Genomic DNA, 25,451 nt, shown 5'->3' with positions numbered 1-25,451 from the left:
CATTACTAGCAATTAACAACTACTATTACCATCACCACCACCACTACAAATTATCTCCACCATCACTAGCAAGCATAAGTGGGGTTTTTTTAAATAAAAATATTTAATTCATTTTTATGTATATTGTATATTTATTATGTACATATAAAAAAATTATGTATATTCAGATGTTGAAAATAAATAGTCTTAATCATTCTGTGTTTAGATCGAGAGTCAACATCTTCAGCATTCAGATGTGCATTCAGATTTAAACTTCTAAATCTTAATAAAAACAAATGAGGTCTTATTTAGCATATGATTTAGTACTTTAAAATTATAATCATTTTCATTTTGACTTATCTATTTATAATATTTGTTTTATGCGATTACATTATTATTTTTATTGAATATTTTAGTGTTATCACTCATATCATATTTGTGTTATTTTCTTAAGAAACACTTAGATAATTGTATTTGGGTAGGATTAAAGAAATATTTGAAACAAATTTGATTTGGTTTATAGATTTAAAAATCCGACACAAATTATTTGGTTTGATATTTTAAAAATTCAAACCAATTCGATCCATGTACACCTCTGGTCATGGTAACATGGCCCAATGTTAAAAAAATGATTTTAGATTTAATTCAAACCCCAAAACTAGCTTCTAAAATCGATCTCCTGACTAATTTGTTTCATACGTTGAACTGAGAACAAGGAACTGATCCTGTAATGTGTTACTATCTTCATGATGAGAGAATTGTCCATGACCATATATGGAGAGACTAAATGCCCATTATTCCATCGATATGGGACTCCAACATCACCCCATGCTTAGGACTAGAGAAATCTGGAGCATGAAAAACATAAGATGAGGTGCCCAAAATCGACAACTTGAAATAGAATGGGCCATTCTAATACCAAATTAAAGAAAGGAAAAATTACACTATACATATTTTTAAGAGTCAATATTTCAAGTTTTAAATGTAGTTTTAAGTATGTTCAACTTATAACATTTTATTCTCAGATCTTAACTTATCTTTATATATTTAAAACTAGTTTAAATTAAATTCTTTATAATTTTTTTTATTTAGATCATAATTAATAAGAGATAATTATGTGGAGGGAGATGAATACAATCTGACAACGCATTAATGAGATCAAATCAAATCACTGTAATTTTGAATGATAATCCAAACCTAAATTTTTCTCCCTTTTCGTGTTCTTTCAGTTTTTTTCCTCTTTCTACTTCACCTTCTCTCTTCAACTTAATTCAAAACACTTTCTAATTCAAATCCTACAACAAATCATTGTTCTGTCGCATAGATTGCTTTACTCATGGAATTGCTTCCTGTGTTTTCAATGACTTTGATTGATCCACCAAAATAATTGATTGTGTGACCAATGAGCATGATGTGTTCATACCAGGTCATCAATTGACCTTCACCTGTAGTGCCACCAACAATCACACCCTCGGAGCCATTTTAGATTTACAAATTTACTAAGGTGTCATAGGCCTCAAGGTCGAATCTTTCATCTGGTAGATATGGGCTTTTGATTGCAGTAATCAATCGAAGTGCTTTTATGTCCTCGACAATCGTCCTATTTTTAACTACATTACCGCGCATTAGAAGGTGAAAACTTGGAATTATTGTTGCTCTTGGTTTAATTTCTGTACGAATACCCTGTTATCAAAGTTAGTATGAAATTATTATGAATTTGATATATTCTAATATTTTTAGTCCAAATTTTTGTATTGGCATGAAAATTGTGTTTTTATTTGAATATACAAAAATGAGTACAAATTTAGTTTAGTTCTTTTTTTTTTGTAGTTGTCATGAGTTTGGTATGAATTTTGTAGTTGTCACAAATTGATACACAATGTATTTTTTTGTGTATATAAATGACATGTAATTGACAAAATGTGGTACGATTTTGCTTTTCTTTACAATTTGTACTAATTTGATATAAAGTTGATATGATATGATTTATAATCAGCATGAAATTGGTATTTAATTGGTACTTAATCTCTAATTCGTCTACATTTATGATTTTGGTATAGTTATAGAATATATTATTATTTTTTTCGATATCTATTTTATAGTTATATGCAGTATTAAAATGGTATGAAAATTTGATATACCGTGTCATTATATAGGTATTTTCACAGTTTGTATGAAATTGGTATGACTTTGTTATAAAATGTATACGCATTTGCATGAATCTGGTATAAAATGTGTATAAAAGTTATTTCTATTTGGTATTATGTAATACATTAAATTTATGATGGAACAGAAAAGTATGTTGATTTCCAAATAGAGGAAATTATATATTATGTGCAACACATGTCGTCGGGAGGGACACAAGAGAAAGACATATTCAAATTATCTTGTTGAAAATTAGTCATAATTTATTTTTATTTTAATTTAGTTATTTAATTGTGACAAACACATAATTTGATGTTTTTGGTCTTTGAACTCAATGAATTCTTATTTCAGAATATGTATTATGTGTAATACTTAATCCTTTGTGTATGCATTATTTTTTAAATGTATACTCAAAAACTAAAACTGGTTAATGCTGATAATCATTTGGTATTCACATGGTATCCAATTGGCATCCACTTGAAAAATTAAGTCCATCAATGTATGCAATTGGTATCCAACTGATATCCAACTGGAAAAGTCTAATCATGTATGAAATTGGTATCTAATTGGTATCCAGCTGAAAATACAATATATAATTAAAATTTCAACTCATTAAGCCAAGCTAAAATTAGTTAATGTTGTATATAATTGATATCCATATGGATAGCTTAAGTATAACAAAATATGCAATTGGTATCTAAATTGAATTTCAAAATATTTAATTCTTGCTACTTTGTGTATGTAGTGTTTTTCAAAACTAAAATTCCAATCTAGATACCAGTTTTAATTAAGATTTCATATTATTATCTCCTTATTGAATCACGATTGGATGAATGTTACCATATTTCATACCGATTTTTTTATGTTACTTTACATAATTTATATAAAAAATAAATTAATTTAAAATCATGGATGAAAACATAAAATTTGTATTGAAGATAAATAGGGAAGAAAAAGGAAAAAAATGTGCATGAAAAAGTTAAAGAAAAAATAACTACTGTGGGTACATTAAGGGAAAAAATTGTCTGAGAATATTAAGGAGAGATTAAAAAATAAAACAAATTTAAATAATAAGAATACTAAATAAAAAAAGATATTCAAATAAAAAATAAAAAATGATATCAATTTTTAAAACAATAAAAAAAATATCGTTGAAAGAAGGAAGAAAGAGAAACTAAAATAATAGATTGATACTACTAATTAGGATATTAATTAGTAGATTGATAACAACCAAAATAGAGTCCATGGAGAAAATCAAGGATTGATATATTGGTCATTTATTAAAACTCTATATTTAAGGAGTTGAGTAATTTAAGGATAGTAAATTCGTTTTACATTACAACAAATCAACTGAGAAAAATTAAGGCTTTTAATATTTAGGATTGATGGAAATCCCAACTTTTATGATAACTATATACAATGCCATTTTTTATTTTGTTTTTATTAAATATTTATATTTTGCTTTTTAGTGCATATTATTTTCAAATCTGCTAACTTTCATTATATATGACATTTATAAAAATTTTACTTAAAAAATAGGTCGTAGGGACAACCCGATGAACTGTTTATTTTATACACAATTATGCATGGTTAATATATGATAAATCAATTCTATTATCATCGAAAAATCTACAATCATGGACTAAAACTTGGTTTTCTTCTTGATTAGCAAAGTATAACATGGGCCTCTCTATTGAGCCCAATTGCTTTACTGGACGTTGGAATATGTGGGCCAAACCTTACTACTTTATTTTGTTTTTTCCAACGGATTAAGTTGACAAATGACCCTCACAAGAATTGATCTTCATATTTTAATTTAACTAATCATTCTCATGCGATTTAATATAGTGAAAATGTACAATAATTATATATGTTCAAAATCATATTATGCATTCATTGGTCTAAGCTAAATATCTTGTACGGGTAATTTTGCACCCTTTCTCGACCAACACCTCAACAATTTTCACTTTTCCTTTTTGTTTTCATGAATTGAATGGTCCTCATCAGAAATAGAAATAAATGAAGAAAAAAAAACGAAAAAGAAATAAAAGAGAAGAGAAAAAATAATAAATAAAAAGAAAATAAAAAAGAGAAAAATAAAAAAAAAAGTTGAGAGGTAATTGAGCATGAAGAGGTTTAAAAATATTTAATATGTAAAGGGCAAAAATGTGCTTTGACTCAATTTAATGAAAGAAAAGACATTTTTATAAGACTTCTCTTCGGGGCAAAAAATCAAGATCACTATATTTGAGAGACGAATGAAAGGTTGTTCGGGTTAAAGGTTGCGCTTATTATATTATGAAGATTACACAAGACCCCTTCAACCTCACTCGCATATTAGCTTGCTTGTACTATCGCTCATAAGTGGTATACTATATTGATTGTTTTCTCCCTTTCTCCAACATACCTCATCTTCACCCCATTCTGTAGCCTCATCCCCCACTTCCACCTTTCATAATATTTAGGCATAATATATAAACTTGTCTCTTAATTTGACTTCAACTGACAACTATGATTCTAACTTTACTAGTACACAAGTAGGTACTTTAATTATTCAAAACATGAACAAATAGACAAATTCGTCCTACATGGTGATTTTGTATCCTACGTGTATTATGTCACATAGAACACGTGTGTCTATTTGTTCAGTTTTATATAAGTTTAAATGTCTACTTGTACACACCCAAAGTTGAAGGGCATGATGTCAGCTGAACCCAAGTTAAAGGGTATATTTATGTATTATGCCTAATATTTATTTAGATTATATACAAATACTTTTAGAATGATATTTTTTATTTACTACCGAATATTAACCTTACCATGACACCTTTAATTAAAAAGTGATTTTAATTCTACCATTCAGTTTTTTCTTTTGTTCTGGGTACTTAACAAATGAGTTTGATAAAGAAATTAAATAGGAAAAATTATCTAAATACATAATTTATTTTACCGTATTTTAAAATATTTTTTATCATTTGAAAAAATTAAAAAAATTCTTGTTCTCTCCTATTCTCGGATACATCACTTTACGTGATGTATCGATTGAATACATAACTTTACGTAATATATCGAGACGTTGGATACATTACTTTATGGGATATATTAGTCGGATACATCACTTTATGGGATATATTGGTCGGATACATCACTTTACGCGATGTATCAATCGGATATATAACTTTATGTGATGTATCAGTACGTTGGATACATCACTTTACGGGATGTATCGGTCGGATACATCACTTTACGGGATGTATCGGTCGGATACATCACTTTACGCGATGTATCGGTCGGTTACATCACTTTACACGATGTATCGATCGGATACATCACTTTACGTGATGTATCAGGACGTTGAATACATCATTTGACGCTATATATCGGTCGGACAAATCATTTGACGCTATATATTGGTCGGACAAATCACTTTACCCGATATATCAATCGTATACATCATTTTACGTGATGTATCAGGACGTTTTGGGATGTATTCAGATTTCACCAAATTTAAAAAAAAAACTGTATTTTAAAAAAATGTAGAGATACAATATAATTTTTTAACACTATAAAATTTATGTAATCCTTACCATTAAATATGTAGCGGGGCCATCTTGGCCGTGCATGTACGCTTGTTTTTTAAGAGATCAAGTCTTAGCAGTAGCTGCAATTAAATTAGCATTTTGGTCATATATTTAAATTTTTTATATTTAAATTTGTATTTGACTATAAAATTTGATTTGATTTTGAAAATATAATCTTTAAATATTTTTAATTTCTCAAAACTAAACTGGTTCAGACTAGGTTTTGAGACTTTCACTTACAAAAAACCCTTCGAGATGGCCTAGTGGATTTGGGCTTGGGTCTTCCATGTTGGAGGTCTCAAGTTCGAAATTCCTTGCCAGCGAAAGCAAGGGACTTGCCTTCTGGTTTGAGCTCGTCACACCGGACTTGCCTAGTGCGGATTACCGCTCCTATGTAGTTTGCGAGTTATTGCATAGGAGCGGGGATTTTACTCTATGCGCACCCAAAGACATCTCATCAAAAAAAAAAAAGTCTTCCACTCACAAAATATAATTTTTTTCCAAATAAAATGCATGTTCAAACACAATTTCAAAAACTCAAACTTTCAAGTTTCAATTTCAAAATCTATGACCAAACGAGATGTACAATTCGAGTCTTCATTACAGCTCTATCAACTTAATTATGTGAATAAAAATTTGCATACATGACCATTGATTATACATTTGATTAGATTTAAATTTCTCCTTGATTTGATGTATACTAAGTAGTTGGGCTATCAACTTAATTATGTGAAGAAAAAATTGCATACGTGACCATAAATAATACATCTGATTAGATATAAATTTCTCCTTAATTTGATGTACACTATAAGTAGTTGGGCTATCAAACTTGATGTTGTTTTAATTTGGAGATATCGTGAAGAGTTCAAGCGCGCAGGTCTGTTGCTTTCAATTGGCTTATGTGTTTCACACTTCCGATAAAATTATGGGGTCATTTGGCAGAGTGTATTAAAAGAAATAATCTGTATTATGTATGATATAATTTAGTACTACGTTTGATAAGAAATTTAGGCCCATGTATAACTAATACCCTTCCATTTGGTGGTATTAGTAATACATAGGATTTAATACCATGAAATTAAATATGTAAAGACAAAAATATGTCAAATTCTTTTAGTCATTTTTATTTTTATTTTTATTGGTTTATGTTTTATATTTGTAGTTTTGTACTAGTAAATTTATTTAAATAAATTAGCTTATAAAATTTATTTATTTGTGCGTTCATATTTACATAATATAAAAGAAGTATATTGCCATGTTAATTTTTTTTGATGATTAATTTAGTTGAGTGATTTTTTTTGATACAAAGGACTAATTGAGTGATTTTATTGATACAAAACAAAATTCAATGATTTTGCTAAATAAATTCTCAAAGTTAAATGACATTTTAAGATATTAACTCCATATTAAAACTACACCTTGCAATTCTTATGTATAAACGTAGATGATTTATTCGATTTTACTATTGTTTATCATCTTTGTTTTTTAAAAATAGATGGTCTATCTTTATTAAATTAAAAATTGACGTTTAATTTGTGAGTGATCAATTTATTAAAATGACAATTACTTATCTTCAAATAATCCAAGTGAGAAAATAGCAAACATGCCGACAAAATTGTTCTTCTCCTAGTTATAAATCACAAAAAAATAATATTGACCGACAATTATCTAACTTGATCCAATTACATAAAATAAAAAATCTCATAATAATTCAAGGATATAATCAGAAAGAAGATTTTGGTATAAAGTAGCTGTTGCAGGAATGACACAAAAACATATCAGGTCCATTCTTTGCAATGAGAAAAGGGACACATTTCTATTACGAGTTCGGGCGTGGGGTGGGATACCGACACACTTTCGTGTGGAGAAAAAACTCATAGTCTGTTGCTCATATTGAGAAATTCTATCTAATTCAGTGGTATTTGATCACAGAATTTATTGACAGCTGCATAAATGACTAAAATTTGTAAGTCAAATTTCTGTTGATTAATTAAAAAATGTTTATTTTAGATATTTAAGGTGTTTGATTAAATTTATCAGAAAATAATAAATGTTTTTGAATAGCAATAACAGAAATTGTTTTTTCAGTAACTATAAAAAAGAAGTAACTTTGCCTTCATAGCACTTCTATAATAATTGGCTAAGCACAAAGAACTGTTAACTCTCATACTGGCAATTGTAATTTACAAATTGGTTAATCAAATACAAACTTTCACTCTCAAAAAGTATTTTTTTCAAAAATTACTTATGACAAAAAATATATTATTTTCAGATGTTAAAAGCACAATTGCTTCAACAACATAAAATGACTTTCTGAAAACTAATTATTAATGAAGTAACTGCTGAAAAATGACAAGATAAAAATATTAGTTAAATTCATTGGAATTATAAGAGGATACATTTCGGATACGAGAGTGCCGGAGCGGGTGGGATCCAAAGGTGTCTATATCGACACAATTTTGTGTGGGAAGAAATTTATTGAGAAACGATATTTGAATTATGATAATAAATAGTATTCTTTTTAAACAAAAAAAATTTACTTATAATATAATTTAATCAGAGTTAACTATCATTCTTAGTGAAGAAGAAATAAGATTTGATGAGGTTCAATAAGCTTACGTACGTCTTGAAATAGAAGCAGAGAGAGAATTGTTTACGGAAAGAAAAAACCAAAGATAAAAGATCTTTAATTACAATTTCTTTTTAATAATATTCCAAGTGTTTCTCAAATCTAACTAGGTCAAGGCCTCACTACATTAAAAAATACAAGAAGGATCTGGATTGAGTGGTGCATGCATAATATGATCGAACTATAATTAAAGGTGGAGTTAGTATTTTAATTTTATGAATGTGAATTTTTAAAATGACTAATTTCAAGTATTAATTATTAGATACAAAATAATATATTATATTATTTAAACAAAAACTAATAAATTCAATCGAACCCGCATGAACTTCTAGGTCCGCCCTCCATAAGAATCATGTGCCTCCAAAGACATTTACCGCAATGGCGTGCTGAGCTAGTGTGCTAAGATCGCACAACTCTCACAACTTCTCTTGCAACTGTGAACGTATCGCGGTAAAATTGTGTTGTATTCCGATCCTTCAGCTTATTGACTCTCAACTTTCGAATTAATATCTTATAAGATCATTGATCTATAAGAATTTATCTATCAAAATTATTAAACTTTATTTTATAACAATAGAATCACTCAACTTAAAGACTTTTATCTTTAAAAATTACTCTTTTTTTTTCCTTATCCAAGACAACATGGGTCAGATTTATTAAAAAAACAGAACAAATATGTAGAATAATATGTGGGTTGACCATACAGCCCACCAAAACAAATTAAAACAAAAACCCACAAAAGAGAAATTACCAAATAAGAAATAACAAAAAGCAAGAATAGGAAAGTGGGAAGGTGAAGAGTACTTGCAGCTGCAGCTCCTCTTCCTCGAGTGATCCTTTTTCTCAACTAAATCGGGGGCTGAAGTCTACCAAATTTAAAACATAAGTTAACAAAGGAAATACTTCTTCCTCTTTTTTCAGTTAATAACTTCATTATATTGCCTCATAATTTATTTTAAATGTTTCTACGATATCAGCACATAATTTACAATCCACAATATATAAAATATTGATATCTTATTATCAATCTCAATATATTCTCAATTTTTCAATATTTGGTATAATTGCTATAATTGTTAGGTAGTGTACATTTTACCTTAATTTACATTTAAGAGATAAATTATGGGAAATTTACATAAATGTACAACATTAAGAAAATATTTACTATTTATAGCAATAATATTTTTTTTTCACTGAACACTTATAATACAATTTTAATACATATTAGCGAGAATAATTTATAAAACTCATATAATACAAGTTTTATTCATGGATACTTAATTTATCACATACTTTAATACACTTATAATACATTGTGTCAATTTCTTACCAAACAAGTATAATATATTTTAAAACACTTATAATACATTTATATTGAATGCATAATTCACTTTTAATACATAGTAGATATATCATAATATTGTTATATATTGCTATAAATGATAATAAATAAAAAATATCGCTAAAATCAGTAATTATTTATTTAAAAGTGATTTTTCTAATAATTTTTCCATAAATTAAAGGGAGGTAATTTTGGTTTCCTTGTATAAATAGCTAGACTAGATATCGTCGTTGCCTGTCGACAAAGGGATATTTGAGTGGGCCCAGTAATCTATGATGTCCTTATACGGAGGTTGTTCTACTATCATCTCACGCTGCCACGTGTAAGCTACAACTATTTTGATTTGTTCAACTTAATAATAAATGGGCCATCCTGGATTAGCAATTTAGCATTTTTTAAAATTGATTTTCGACATTAAATTAGTGTTTTCCTTTCCTTTTTTGTTTTTTTTTTCAATGTGCTCCTTTTTCTATTTTTTCACTGGACACACTATAATGCATTCTAAGCCAAATTTAACTCATAACCCCAAAACAAGAAAGTTAAACATCATGAGAATCAATTTAACTTTATGGATAAATATCAAAACTACTTACATTCTTCTCGTAACAAAACATTAACTGTTCAAAGTTTGAATGATATTTAGGATTGGGATTACAATGGAAATCACTAACAAAAAGCAAGATAATTCTCATTTGTTCATCATTGCACACACCAAAGTGGACAGACAAAAAGCAGAGCTTAAACATGAGGGGAATGTCTTATTTTAAGAAAGACATTTATGTTATAATATATAAAGGTGTTGTTTAACTTGACTTTAGTTAAGATTTATGTATGTTTTTAAACTTTGATGGTATATAAATAGATACTTAAAACTTATATAAAGGTGAGCAAATAGACATGTGTGTTTTATATGATAATTTCACGTGAGATATATTCGAACCGTGTATTATGTCATGTAGGACGCATATTATTATTTTATAACATTATGTAACAATAGAAAATGATCCAATAAACTTGAATACGTAACATACGCATGACAGAAAAATCATACTAAATAAAACATACTTGATTGAAAAAGATTAATACTGAAAATTTCAAATCAGAAATTTCATTTGAAAAATTACGTGCTCTATGAATTCAACCATCCTTTGGGAGAGTAGTTATTATTACTTAACTGGAGATGAAACACATTTTTATATTAGTTTACCATTTAACTATAATACATACAGTTTAGGGTAAACATAATTGTTATCCATAGGTAGAGAGAAAAAAAAATCACTTTTGGCATGTCATAACCACTTCAACCAGTCCGTATGGTTAAAACCGATCCATATATTATGACCGGTTCACTCCCTAATAAACCGACCCAATTGTCTTATCATTTCTCTCTCTCCCTTTCTCGTCAAATTTCTTTTCCCTCTCTACACAGGTCACCGGCCGCCGGCATTCCAGCATTCCGGCAATATCACCATCCTACGTCCAGCAACTCCTCCAGATATCCGACGTATTCCACATTCATTGCTACTCAGTATATTTCATTGATTTCTCCTCTTTAAGAAAGTTCAAAATCATTGGGTTTCGCTTCTGTGATCAGTTAAAGATTGACGCATTTTGTAGAATCTACTCGTTACGTGCGAAGAGTTAGGGATTTTGCTTTTCTTCACCGAAAGAAGGTCGCAGAATCCAAGTTTTGCCCAAGTTTATGAAGGGAAAATAATTCTGAATTTTTCTCCTCTTTAAGGGGAAAATATTTAGACTTTTCTATTTTGGTGTTCGGATTTCTACATTCTTATAACCCCTTGTCATCTTTCTTTGGATCCTGCATTATCCAAAGAAGTGAGTTTTTTGGGCTATATTGATTGTGTGTGATGAGCTGTTGACGAAAAAGAAAAAAGAAATACAAATTTGTGAGTTGAGTAGTAATTTTATGGGGAGAAATGTGCTGATAAAGTAGTTAATCACAGGGGGGTGGGGGAATTTGGGCATAATGGGGCTAAAAACGTCAGCTCTAGCAGAAAGTCGTTTGGAAAAACTAAAGAGTTCTATGTTATCCAAGTCTAGAATGAAGTTATGGGTGATAAGGATAACAACATCAGTGCTTATATGGATTTGCTTGGTACAATTGACGATATTGGGAGAGACTTGGGGGCCTAAAGTTTTAAAAGGATGGCCCCCTTGTCTTTCTCAGGAATCAGCTGCAGTACTGGCTGTTAAATCGTCGTCTGAGGTCCCTGCCAGAGTTCTTCCACCAAAGAGTAAGTATATGTTTTTTCATGTTCATGTAGTCAACTGTTTGACAACTTAAAGATCATGGTGCATATTGTGTCATAGGATAATATGAATCATCAAAGTGGAGTCTTCTGTGTTGGAATATGAAATTATTAATGAGTATAACTTAATGCCATTTATGGATATTGTAATTAGAGGGCTTATAATAGAAGGAAGTTTGACATATCACCATGTTATTGTAGTATTGTGCTAATTATAATGTGTAATTTTGAAGTATGTTGATTCATTGGTTGAGTTGTTAGCTTCGTATTTTAGTTAAAATCATCATACACTACATGGTCCAATTCAGGTTAATCAAACTTTTCAGTGACCCTAATTTCAAAACAAAATTATTCAGCAAGTCTTTCCATGTTAGCTGTTTCCTGACCTAAAATATTGGAAGCTTCCCGTCGAATTTAGAGCTAATGGCTTCATTTTAAAGAGTTTGTCAGACTGACTGATGTCATGATTATTTGTGTGAATCAGGGGTTTACAGGAATAATGGTTACCTCATGGTTTCATGCAATGGTGGGCTTAATCAAATGCGGTCAGCGGTTAGTAGCTTTCTTTAGATTAATCAGTTCACTACCACATACAAATGTAATTAATTTAGCCAACCGTTGTGAATTTGACTTGTGAGATGATTGTGTCACTTTTTTTTTCTCTTTGTCCTTATTGCAGATATGTGATATGGTTGCTATAGCAAGATATTTGAATGTGACTCTTATTGTTCCCGAGCTGGATAAAACCTCCTTTTGGGCTGATCCAAGGTGTGTCCACTCAATTATCTTGATTTTTTGTCTTTTCAAATTACTGAATTCTTCTTTAGAAAGAAAAGATGGTGATTTGTATTAACTACATTTTTTATTTGCAGTGAATTTCAAGACATATTTGACGTTGATCACTTCATAATGTCCTTGAGAGATGAAGTTCGAATATTGAAGGAGCTACCTCCAAGACTGAAGAGGAGAGTAGAATTAGGACTGACTCATACTATGGCTCCTATTAGTTGGTCTGACATTTCCTACTACCATAATCAGGTTTGTGGTCTATTGCTAATTGGTACTTTGTTATTGTTGTTAACTCTCGCATCCTTCTCCAGTGTAATGATGATCATTTTCTGTATACAGATTCTTCCCTTAATTCGGCAGTATAAAGTAGTTCATTTGAACAGGACTGATGCTCGACTTGCCAATAATGGACAACCTATGGAAATTCTAAAGCTACGATGCAGAGTTAATTTTGGTGCATTGAAATTCACCCCTCAAATTGAAGAGTTGGGTAGAAAGGTTGTCAGACTACTCAGGCAAGAGGGTCCTTTAATGGTTCTGCACCTGAGATACGAAATGGATATGTTAGCTTTCTCTGGCTGTACTCAGGGATGCAACCAGGAGGAGGTGGAAGAGTTGACAAGAATGAGGTGAAGTTAAATCCTTGTATTCGTTGGTGGCTTTAACCATCCTTCGTTCGCTGGCTGATTAATTAATATTTTTTTCTGCAGATATGCTTATCCATGGTGGAAAGAAAAAATTATAAATTCAGATTTGAAAAGAAGAGATGGTCTGTGTCCTCTGACACCTGAGGAAACTGCTCTTACTTTACGGGCATTGGACATTGATCCTAGTATTCAAGTGTACATCGCAGCTGGGGGGATTTATGGTGGAGAAAGGAGAATGGCTAGTCTTGCTGCAGCTTATCCTAATTTGGTAGTTAAAAAGTTCCTAGTTAATTCTTAAGCTTCTGAATATGTTGGCTGAATTTTGCAGACTCACCATTTGTGCCGGCTTTATTTTCTAATAGGTAAGGAAGGAGACACTACTAGAGCCTTCTGAGCTAAGGGTCTTTCAAAATCATTCCTCCCAGATGGCAGCATTAGATTATCTTGTTTCTCTGGAGAGCGATATCTTTGTTCCTACATATGATGGAAACATGGCTAAAGTTGTTGAAGGACATCGCAGGTATTCTCGTTTGATAGTCTAAATAGTAATTACTTGCTTTAGAAATTTATTTTGCATAATTCCGAGAGCCAGCAAAAATTAAATTCCACTGCTGTTACACCTCAGTTCGTCCTAAATGTAGTGAATCATTCATTAGGATTTAGGAATGCACATTACACTTGGGGTTTAGTTGGTCTGGTGGTTTTTGTACAATTTTAATATATTTGATTGTCCTCTTTTATTCTATACAGATATCTTGGATACAAGAAAACTATCTTGTTAGACAGAAGGCATTTGGTAGATTTAATAGACCAACATAATGCTGGATCATTGACATGGGATGAGTTCTCTACCGCTGTTAAGGAAGCTCATGTTGAACGTATGGGCAACCCAACAAAGAGATTGGTCAATGAAGACAGACCTAAAGAGGAGGATTATTTTTACTCCAACCCGTGGGAGTGCTTAGAACCATCTTAGCAGCGTGTAAATCACGGTGGTTGTTACATTCTGGTAGAGAAAAGTACTTCCGCGTACTGACAAATTTGGAGGACATAAAAGCATTGTGCTGGATTTTGCTTCGCAGTAAAGGAATGATACACTTGAAATCCTGAGATCATCGTCCGAAGCATTTGGAAAGGGGTTATACAAAAATATCTTTTTTATTTCTTCAGATACTCAATAATCGAATACATGTATAGAAACTGTCCTGCCATTGCAAGGGATACATTATACACACAAGGGTACAATATAGATTTGTATTGCCACAACTTTTGGATTTGTCAAATTTAAATTCTACTCCAAGTTGAGCCACTTTTAGGTACACTCTATCCCAAACACATGATTAGTTAAGGTCATTAGCTCGATTCACTCATTGGTAAGACAGGCTTTGACATTATTAGTGGATAGACTCATTTTATCTGTCAAAAGGCTTAGTAGAAAGAGTTACACCAAAATATGTACAAACTGATTTGGACAAAAAAGAAAGCTTGAATGATTGTGGCAACCAGAATGTGGGTGGATACATGTAATTAATTGGTAGTGGGGTTGTATAATTAATTTGATTAGTAAGCTGGGAATTATTATGGAGAAGGTGAGCCCAATTATTTCGTTAGTTAATAGTTCTATCAAATATAATCCTATGTATTAGATTGATACCACAATATTAGGATAATTCCCAGCCAATTATTCAAGTTTTTGGCTGAAATAAGGGTGTTATCAAACTCATTATTCCCCCCCGCATCCCATATTAGTATTGTCAATTTACAAAATTCAAGATAAAATCAATTAAGTTTTCTATTTTATCCTTATAATTAATTCTTTTTTTAAAATTATAAATAAGTTTGTAAAATTTTTTTAAAAAAATTAAAAGATAGATTAGTAAAACTATCCTTCTTATTTATAATTTCTTTAAGGGTGTAAAACGGAAAACACACAATTTAGATGGAACCATAGGAAATTGTTTTTTTTTTAAAAAAAAACACTTTACAAACTCACTGGCATTAAACATTATAAATATACATTAAAAGAAAAAAAGGAGGAAAAAAAAACAAAAGGCAACCAGATAAAAAGATGTTTTTTTTTTTTTCCTTTTCCTCTTTTTATATTTGTCGTCAAATGAGTAATCTTTACGACTAATAATTTAACATGTAGGGCAGTGATACCTGAATTTTCTTGAAGAAAAAACAAAAATAGAGTAATTAGTATCCATATAATAATAATAAAAAGAGGTACATAATTTTAATATTTGAGAGGACCCCTAATGCCTAAAAACCAAAGCAAAGCCACTTTCAGCACTTAATCTCCACTAAATTATTATTATTATTAATCCTGGTGTTAGCACTTAAATATTCCTTCAAACACTAGTGCTTTAGTGCTAATTATTAAAAGGAACATTATTTGCTTAACCTCCAACTGACAGTGGCTCTACTCAACCAAATTTCAAATATCAAAGAATGAGAAAACGAAATTTGGGAATTCAATTCTTCAATTTTTCACAATAACAATAAATATAATTCCCAAACTAAGTTACATAAATTTTACTGCAATGTCGCTTTATTATCCTTTATTAATTTCTCTACCTCTAGAAATTTTCTATATATTCTATTGACGTAAAATTGCCTAACAAGACTAAAAAATAATCTTAAAGAATATTAGACATAAAGTAAATACAGTAGGCATAAGTCAAATTTAATCCTCCCAATAAATAAATATCGTTTGAACGCAAAAAAAGGTCATAGTTAATTTTATTAATTATTGAGATCTTGCTCGAAATTCAAGAGAGGCAATCCCAAGAGTAATTATTTAAGTGTTATTATTCTTATCATTATTGAAGGATCCAAGAAAAAAGCACTCCTCAAGGTAGGGATCTTAATTAATATTGAGGAGGATTTTATTTTTCTTTAACACTCTTGTTGTTTTATTTTACTTGATTCATATTAATTTAATATTTTTTTAAAATAGTGTATTTATTGATTATTAAAAATTTAATTTATTAAAATAATAATAAATAATAAATAAATTTTTCTTAATCTACTAAATTAATAAATAAAAAGATAAAATATAATTTTAATATAAGAATCAAATAAAATAAAATGAACTAAGAAATTGCAACTTGCTTAGTGTATTCTTTTATCTATGAGTCTACTAATCAATCAATACCTTTTACACCTTTATAGCTGCAATTATTTCATTTGGATTAAGCAGAAAGTGAATAGGCAATATAATGAGAAAATGATAAAAATGACACCTTATATTTGATTATGTTTAAATTGACCCCTTAAATATATTCTTGAACATTTCGGTCTTCTAAATTAGCCAAAAAGAAAATTGTCTACGTCAAATATTTATCAAAATTTGATTTCTAAATCAACGATGAGTGAATCAGAAAAGGGAACTTACCAATATGTACAGTTTACCGAAATTAATTTATCAATATGATCAAAATATACAAAATCTATATACTGATTATGTATATTATGTGTATGGTATATGTATATTATATATATATCTATATATATATATACAAAATTTATATATTTGCTGCCTGTTGTAGTGTTGTAAGCTAGATCACTCAAATGTATTGGACTGTAGTTATTCCACGAGGAAATATAACTCGTGGAAAATAAGGTATAGTTGATAACGAGTCATCACCCGACATGATAATGATGTTTTAGTATTAATTAATGGTCACATTTTGAATATTGAACTACTAATTGTTATTACTGCATCACTCTGCATGTATACATTTGATAGAAATGTTTTTGCTTGCCAGTACGAATGAATTAAGGTACAGTATTAAAAGTTTGGGAAAGAATAAAAGTTTATTTTGGTCAAAGTTTATTAAAAGTAATGTAAATTTCAGGAACCCACCCTATTTTGCTTCTTTAAAAGAAAAAAAGTTTTTCCATATTTCTTATTATTGTTATCATTTGTTAAGGAGCATTTCTTTTGGTCAAAGCTCAGGGAGAAGAGAATTAGGAAGCAGAAATAAAAGTTGGGCTTTTTATAACTTGGACTAGATATAATTGGGCTTTCTTAAATTGGGCCTAATGAAACAAGTAAAATCTGGCAAACAGAAAAAGATTGGGCTGATCTACGCAAATGACCCCTTTTCAAGTCACTTAGGGCTGTACAGGGCAAACCGATAAACCGCACCAAACCGATAAACCGAACCAAACCGGAAAAAAACCCGACTAGTGGTTTGGTTTGACTTGGTTTGGTGTTTGAAAAAAAAAACCGACCATTATAGGGTTGGTTTGGTTTTAACTAAAAAAAGTCAAACCGAACCCAAACCGATTCGATTATAGATATACTACTTTTAAATTACAATTTATAAATATTTTTTAAAATTTTTTCATAATTTTTATTTTCTTTTTTACATTTAGATTTGGACTTGAGAAGATTATCTAAATAATATACAAAAAAGTCCATCTTATAAAGTTATATTATAAAGTTAAAACTTCAAACAGTGTTCTGCCTCCATCTTATATGTTGATATTTTGTACTAGAACTCTTTTTAAGAAGCACCGCTCTGTGCTTTTTATTAGATACTATGAAAAAACTGAAAAACCCGAAAAAACCCGAAAAACCCGAGAAAAATTAATATCGAAAAACCCGACTTTATTGGTTTGGTTTGGTTTATAGATTTAATAACCCGACACAAATGGTTTGGTTTGGTTTGTAAAAAATCCGAACCAACCCGATCCATGTACACCCCTAGTCACCATTATGAAACATTAGATTATTGTCTAACATAGGGCTGTACAGGGCAAACCGATAAACCGCACCAAACCGACAAACCGAACCAAACCGGAAAAAAAACCCGACTAGTGGTTTGGTTTGACTTGGTTTGGTGTTTGGAAAAAAAATCCGACCATTATAGGGTTGGTTTGGTTTTAACTAAAAAAAGTCAAACTGAACCCAAACCGACCCGATTATAGATATACTACTTTTAAATTATGTTATACATAAAAATATTTATTAAAATGTAATTTATAAATATTTTTTAAATTTTTTTCATAATTTTTGTTTTCTTTCTTACATTTAGATTTGGACTTGAGAAGCTTATCTAAATAATATACAAAAAAAGTTCATCTTATAAAGTTATATTATAAAGTTAAAACTTCAAACAGTGTTCTGCCTCCATCTTTTATGTTGATATTTTGTACTAGAACTCTTTTTAAGAAGCACTGCTATGTGCTTTTTATTAGATACTATGAAAAACTCGAGAAACCCCAAAAAATCCAAAAAACCCGAGAAACCCGAAAAAACCCGAAAAACCCGAGAAAAATTGATATCGAAAAACCCGACTTTTATTGGTTTGGTTTGGTTTATAGATTTAATAACCCGACACAAATGGTTTGGTTTGGTTTGTAAAAAATCCGAACCAACCCGGTCCATGTACACCCCTTCACTCTAACATATGTAATAACTTATAAAATTTCAAACCGTAGTCTAATTTTCTCATAAGATTTTTAATTTAATCAATAGTGATCTTTAGACCATGTTTTAAAAGGTCCTTAAGTTACAAAAGAGATAAAAGTGGGTAATTTACTAAATAGATATTTCCAAAAAGAACAATCAGTAAAAAATGCATATTCTTTAATCATGGATAAGAGTAAAATGCGTAAATATAAGATACATGTCATGTATTCATTGATCGGATGTAAACACCGAATATATGGACAAACAAAAACAGTGGCCATTGTTCCAAAATACCACTACATACGTTGTTCTTTCAAAACTTAGAAAACCAACTCTAACATAAATTTCTAAATTAATACATTACTTTCCCAGAAAATCACATTAAACAAGACCTGTGTAGCCTATAACAAGGACCTAAAGGCTCATGAAGTATAATCTGTCATATTTTCATGATTTGTGAGAGAACAAGACATTAATAAGTTGAGCATAATGGCCCAAAAAATAGTCCACAAAAAATGAAATCTAAAACTCTTTCCTTATTGTCTTTAAAGGCTAATATGGTGTTTTTACTTCTTCCGCATTACCTATTTTAAAATGGGTAGAGGGTTCTCCTATCTAGGTGTTAGATTAGGTACCCGCACGGTCCGATGTGTTAGATCATGACAGAAAATAACACCACATATGTAGTCCCTTTCTCTGGAGCAAGTTAATAACTACAAATATAGAAGATATAGCTAAAAGAAAGAAATGATTACACTAACCTAAATAATTTCCATTACATCGATAGACCATATATAAAGCTACTCTACAAAGATGTCCCAGACACTTCAGATAGAATGAATGGAAGCCTTATATTAAAAAGCGGCTTCTCAACATGAGCTTGGAAGCCTCAATAATGATACATGATTTCTTGATAATTCACTACAAGTAATAATTATCGAACTCTAGTCAGAACAATCCTGTGCAGCCAAAACAATCGAAAAGGAAAAGGGGGCGATAAGAAAAAGAACTACATTTACAGTGGCTTATGATCCGATTAAGGAAGATTTTCTATACCAGGTGTATACATGAATATCCCTTCAGAACCAGAAGGGAAGGAAAATTTTTGAATTGAATCAATTGCAAAAGAATACTTGTGTGCTAAATTTGCTTTTAACTTGTTTTGAGCCGTTTGCAGCCATGAACAGACTCCTCCCTTGTGCATGTATCAATGAATTGTGGAGTTGGTTGATTGCTTGAGGAAATGTTTTCACCCTGGGGATTGTGTGTCAAAGTTAAGGTTGTTACTTATGCCTTGATTCAAACCTTTAGTTTCAGAATAAGAGAATAAAGCACTAGAAAATTACTGGAATTAAGAAGAATCCCCGGTACCTTAAAATTGGACGCTGAAGCATTTGATCTATCATTTGCTCTTTTCGCAAGATCAATTTGCACCGACATATTGGCTTGTGACAAATCTACTCCAGAACTCTGCAATGTTTGTTTCAGTGTGTTCATCAACCTGCCAAACACCAACATATACTCTAAGTCAAGTCTCCACTAAAGTGAGTATATCCAGTGGAAAGGAAAGCACAGATAATACAATATTCAGAAGATGATGGCCTTAATTGGAGTGCAGAATCATGTGTGTAAAGGGATAAAACAAAGAACAAAACTATCAATGATGCATGAGCTAAACCAACACAGACCAGAGAATTTGTACCTCTGAGAATAGACAGTTGAGATGCTGATTGTATCACTTTCTGTAGACATCTCTTCGCCTTTGAGCTTGTCATTTGTAACAACATAATTAGTCATATTCGATCTGCTCAATGGAAATTGAGGTTGAGATTTCAATTCCAACGTGCCAGCATCAGGTGCCAGTATTGACTGTAGTGATGCTATGCTAGTATTTCCACAAAATGGAAATGTGCTTGGTTGCACACAAAGTGTTGCGGCCCTGTTTGTTAATTCAGACAGCAAACTGCTTTCTTTCACACTGGAAGTTCTGTTTGGCTCCAGTGTCTGTCCATTGACAGGCCCTGTAGCAGAGATTCCAATTTTGTTCTTGTCAAACTTTGCAGCACGTATAAGTGCAGGACTAGATGCACTGTTTGTGCCGTGAGAATGATCAATGAAACCTTGAGCCATACTATGGCACTCATTCTGCTTTCATGAAATAAGAAGAGTCACTGATTGCGTTGATGAATGCACTAAGAGAATAGGCATCTTACATGGATGTGATTCAAAATATATCATGTCCTTTTGATTGTATACATTATCACTGTATATAGAGTATGTAACTAGTGTTCCACCACTTCAACCACCGTATTTCAAAGTCAAATCCCATAGGGTACCTTATTTACTCCCAAATCCACATGGATGGTGTTGCACACACACAACCAAGGTAATATTCCAAATACATCTCTCCAATCATCTAGCATGTGCTAACTAAACAACGTATCTCCTACTTAGCATCTTAATTATTTGTCAGTTGTTGACCAACTCCTACTACATCTTAATGTACAGTAAAAAGGGCAGCCCGGTGCACTAAGCTCCCGCTATGCGCGGGGTCCGGGGAAGGGCCTGACCACAAGGGTCTATTGTACGCAGCCTTGCCTTGCATTTCTGCCAGAGGCTGTTTCCAAGGCTTGAACCCGTGACCTCCTGGTCACATGGCAGCAACTTTACCAGTTACTCCAAGGCTCCCCTTCTACATCTTAATGTACAGTATTGGATTAAATTTTGAGTTGCTTGTCCTAATTAATATGAAGATAGAAGTCCGAAGACATTTCAAAACAAGGATAGATAAGACTAAAGACATAAAGAAAGTAGACAGAACAATGAGAAAGAGCAAAAATTTACCAAAGGTAATGTTGAAGGCTTATTCTCCAAGCTTTGATATGATCCCTCATATTTGTGCACTTTCTCTTGTAGAAATTGAATATATTCGATAACCTACAAAAAAGAATTATTTGGCATACAGTTTTTATGATAAACAGAGTACTTAATAAGAAATGACATTCAAGTACCTCCAGCAAGAATGATGCTTTATCTCTCTTCTGGTCACTGTGAGGGATGATCTCTCTCAACTTCAGAAATCTGATTAAGAAGTTCCAAAGGTAATAGTTCAATTTTCATTGATAATCATGTTATTCGACCGTTCAGAAGTCCGGTAACATAGTGAAAGATTGACAGAACCAAGACTAGTACGGGTTCAGCAAAGGACTTAAAACATTCAAACTAACACATGCTATCTAGACAGAGATAGCTTCTGCCTCAAGTAAGAGGCTAGAAAAACTGAGTGAAGAGTGTGCTAGTCAATGCATAAATACTCGGAAGGTAGACCATACCAACATTCCCCTTCCCACAAAATATAGTTACTACGTCAAAAATTTTCCTTTTCTATTCACAAAACTCTAAATAAGTGTTGTAAACGTGCCTGTCATTGATCTTGCTTCTTCTTCTTTGTTCTGTTGCTGAGTGCTTTGAGCGTGGAGTATTTGGCTTCTGATCATTGCTTTTCCCATCGACTTTTACTGATAAATTGCCTATACAAGTAGTTGTCCTTCTGTTATAAATGACAGATTCAGAGTACTGAGAGAAGCAATTATCAGACTTAGCAAGACAAACCTCTGGATGGTGAAGGTGACTCTTTCTTAACAACAAATTCTTCTTCTTCGTCATCATCATCTTCCTGTGCATTCTTAGCCGATGTTATCATCTGTATGAAACTCTGATTCTCCATAGCTGATGGTTGCCTGCATTGTAGTTTGAAGAGTTAGAATTGGAATTATAAGAACAAAATGTAAAGACAAATAAGAAGCCTTCTTATGAGCGGAGGCAAGTCACTTACTGAGGAGATGAGTGTGAGCTCAAGGTTACAGTGTTATGATTATGATTTGAAGACAGTTGTGATTGCCGTTCTAATGATGTCGTAGGTTTCCCTCCACCAATGTTTACACCTGCTTCTGCCAAGCACATAACATATGTTCACTGGAGCTGAAGTTTTCAGGCTTCTCTCTTTGGAAAATACTATAATGATGTTAATGGAACGGAAGAGGAGATCATTTAAAGTTGTCCTTCATAAATGGTTGTTACCAGGGGGACTCTTATCCGGAAGATGATTGCCATTCACAAAATTTAACTTTCAAGAAAGACATGGAGCATGTTAAAATTAAGAAATGAAAATATACCTGTTACGATATGTCTATCTCCAGTGAGATTCTCCTTACCAGTCTTTCCCCTTTTCGTAGCAGATTCATTCCACAGTGTGAAACCACTTCCCGAGTAAGAACTACAATTTGAGTTTCTATCGTCTCTATCGGTACTGCTAGCCTGTGTGATAGCAAATGTGTTTGCTATTGGCTTTGGAACCCTTTGCTGCAAATAAGAAATGCTGTAGGTGCCAATGCCACCGGGAAGAATATGTTCTGCTGATGGAGGCTTTTCTATAGTCTCTACCTCAACTTTATTTTCTTCTTTCCCAACTGTCTTCCTTGCTTGTTCTAGAGGTTGCAAGAAATCATGAGTTTTTAGGTAGCCACCTGCTTAACAGACATGGCGAAATGAGAATCAAATAAGGCACTAGAAGATATAATTATCCAAGTAAAAATCATGCACAATGATGAAGGATAAAACGTCCTCCTTGTGCAGGCAACTCAAAAGGGAAGTAGAATCTGGCAAGAGCGGCACAGTATTTGTCAATCTTTTTCCTATTTGATTCTTTCTAATCCCAGTATATTTCATGCTTCAATTTGAACAACAGATATAGTCCTTGAGAATAAATGTCACAAAAGGCCAGAAAAACAACGGAAAGCTAGGTGGCAAACAACAACAACATACCAAGTATAATCTCACAAGTGGGGTCTCGGAGAGGGTGTTGTGTAGCAGCTCACTAGCAACAACACATAATTCAATAAATCGAAGCAAAGAAAACAATATGTACGGATAAAAATAGAAGAATAAGATAATGGAAAAGCAATAATATAATACTGACAAGGAAAACCAAACAACCCTCGACTACATACTAAATGAAAATTACTTAAAAGAGCAGCAATGGATGGAATTACCTCTTCTCCCGTTTTCACTCAAAAAATTTCCACTTTTATTATAATATTGCTCCTGTCAGAGTTAGGGTCACGGGTGTCTTTTTTTTTAGCAACGCTTTTTTAAGACAACAAAATTAAGAGATACTTTCATTTGACATATTTTTTAATTTAAGATCTGTTTATACTTAAGTTAAAGTATCACAAACAAATAGAAACGAAAGGGGAGGGCGTACTACTTGTAAATAGTATAGCAGAATTGCGTAAATGTGTGAGGAAAACGAAGTTATATCTTAAAGATACAATCACAACAAACACATGCACACCAAACAAAATCAATAAACCACGAACTCCCAATAAAATTTTAACAACCAAAGTTTTTATTTCTTTCTAAAAATAAAAAGACTTTTCAATCGGAAAGAAAAATCCTTGCATTTTTACCTTGCGAAGGTCTTGGATCTTGTTCAATAGGTGAATACATTGAAAGAAAATCATGCGTCGTCTTCCTTCCTGCCAAACAAAAGAATATATATGGAAATCTAATTTCAGTAAGATTATCTATTCAAAATTCAAATCGTTTTGACATAACTATTACCTTGCGTTCCAAAAGGCCTGGATTGAGGTAGCTCCATTCAAATCAGAAATCTGTGTTTCGAGCCAAAAAAAAGGGACTAAATTGCACTCTGTACAGCAGAATTCAACTGAATTTCGCAAAGTTGTTGCGTAATTCAACAATTTCAAACCCAAACCTCTTCTACTTCCAAGTAGATCCGCCTTCAACAGGGGATCAGAGGCACATTAGAAACCGTCCTTTTTTAAAAAAAAAACTTCAAACTTGCCAAAAACTACGTCTCAATCGCAAACTAATAAGATATTTTCCGTGTTCTCCAATGAAATTAAGCTGTAGGCAATTTGCCTCCTTGAGAAACAGAACTCTGAAGGTCTATTCCACCAAGTCTGCTAATTAAAATCAACTGAATTATGGAAGAAAAAACGTATGGAGCACCAAAGAAGTAAGATCCAGAACGAGAAAATACGCACTTATGATATGATTTTGTGGTAAACAATGCATAATTCTGCTGAGATTCCCTCGTCAAAAAAAAAATGAAAACAGAATTTGTCAATTCCCAGAGCGTAATGATGAGTTGATCCAAACAGTGAATTTTTGAAGGATTAATGGTAGGTCCTCGCCTTGATTAACGCAAACGATGAAAAACACGAGCCTCGATTGCTTCCTTCCTTAAATATGAAAAAAAAGCGTGAAAGAAAATGGGTCTCACAAATCAGAGGATTCTCTTTCTCTCTCTGTTCGTCTTTGGTGTGATATGTTTTAAAGGTTCGTTGTCGTTGGCTGTTACGTATGTTAACTCCGTTAATAATCAACGTCGTTTAGGTAACAGTAACGTCAATGCGGCGAACTGACGGCGTTGTATATATTATGTTTCTGATTTAAGAAAAATATTATAAATAATTGTTAAAAATTATTTTAATGAAGAAAATATTTTTTCAACTCTAAATCAATGATCCAAAATAACAATGGAATTTGTGAAAGGAAACTAAGGGAAAATGGATTATTAAGAACAAATATTATATTTTTGATGCTAAGTAACTTGCTAAAAT

General features: G+C 31.6%; 2 protein-coding genes across 3 annotated transcripts; one reads left to right on the top strand and one right to left on the bottom strand.

Moving 5' to 3' along the window:
- The first annotated feature begins 10,961 nt into the window (after positions 1-10,961).
- LOC129901087 (rhamnogalacturonan I rhamnosyltransferase 1-like) lies at positions 10,962-14,691 on the top strand. Its single transcript, XM_055976204.1, has 8 exons — positions 10,962-11,931; positions 12,431-12,498; positions 12,626-12,714; positions 12,819-12,984; positions 13,075-13,364; positions 13,446-13,650; positions 13,745-13,902; positions 14,133-14,691. The coding sequence occupies exons 1-8, from the start codon at positions 11,664-11,666 to the stop codon at positions 14,356-14,358; spliced, it is 1,470 nt and encodes a 489-aa protein (XP_055832179.1). The 5' UTR covers positions 10,962-11,663; the 3' UTR covers positions 14,359-14,691.
- Positions 14,692-19,640: 4,949 nt separating this feature from the next.
- Positions 19,641-25,144, bottom strand: LOC129899512 (transcription factor BIM1-like). Of its 2 annotated transcripts, XM_055974509.1 has the most exons (12): positions 24,873-25,144; positions 24,427-24,788; positions 24,273-24,341; positions 22,980-23,330; positions 22,640-22,754; positions 22,417-22,544; positions 22,226-22,334; positions 21,816-21,885; positions 21,649-21,741; positions 20,507-20,949; positions 20,176-20,305; positions 19,641-20,058 (listed from the first exon to the last, which is right to left on the bottom strand). In XM_055974509.1, exons 2-12 carry the CDS (start codon positions 24,461-24,463, stop codon positions 19,957-19,959), a joined length of 1,647 nt encoding a protein of 548 aa, XP_055830484.1. In that variant the 5' UTR covers positions 24,464-24,788; positions 24,873-25,144; the 3' UTR covers positions 19,641-19,956. The 2 variants fall into 2 exon arrangements, with proteins under 2 accessions (XP_055830484.1, XP_055830485.1); XM_055974510.1 differs by having other exon boundaries at positions 22,640-22,748; positions 24,427-25,144.
- Between the last annotated feature and the right edge of the window lie 307 nt (positions 25,145-25,451).

The sequence above is a fragment of the Solanum dulcamara genome, chromosome 8 (genome assembly GCF_947179165.1).
Source record: "Solanum dulcamara chromosome 8, daSolDulc1.2, whole genome shotgun sequence".
Taxonomy (NCBI): domain Eukaryota; kingdom Viridiplantae; phylum Streptophyta; class Magnoliopsida; order Solanales; family Solanaceae; genus Solanum; species Solanum dulcamara.
The sequence above is the reverse complement of the archived record's forward strand: the minus strand, read 5'-3'. Positions and strand labels throughout refer to the sequence as shown.

Excerpts from the sequence above, each read along its gene's own strand:
- LOC129901087 (XM_055976204.1), top strand. The coding sequence starts at position 11,664 with ATGGGGCTAAAAACGTCAGCTCTAGCAGAAAGTCGTTTGGAAAAACTA. Across the intron at positions 13,365-13,445 it reads GAAGAGTTGACAAGAATGAG|ATATGCTTATCCATGGTGGA; the intron begins GTGAAGTTAAAT and ends TTTTTTCTGCAG. Across the intron at positions 13,903-14,132 it reads GTTGTTGAAGGACATCGCAG|ATATCTTGGATACAAGAAAA; the intron begins GTATTCTCGTTT and ends TATTCTATACAG.
- LOC129899512 (XM_055974509.1), bottom strand. The coding sequence starts at position 24,463 with ATGGAGCTACCTCAATCCAGGCCTTTTGGAACGCAAG. Across the intron at positions 21,886-22,225 it reads AGAAGCAAGATCAATGACAG|ATTTCTGAAGTTGAGAGAGA; the intron begins GCACGTTTACAA and ends CTTCTTAATCAG. Across the intron at positions 20,950-21,648 it reads AGCCTTCAACATTACCTTTG|AATGAGTGCCATAGTATGGC; the intron begins GTAAATTTTTGC and ends TCATGAAAGCAG.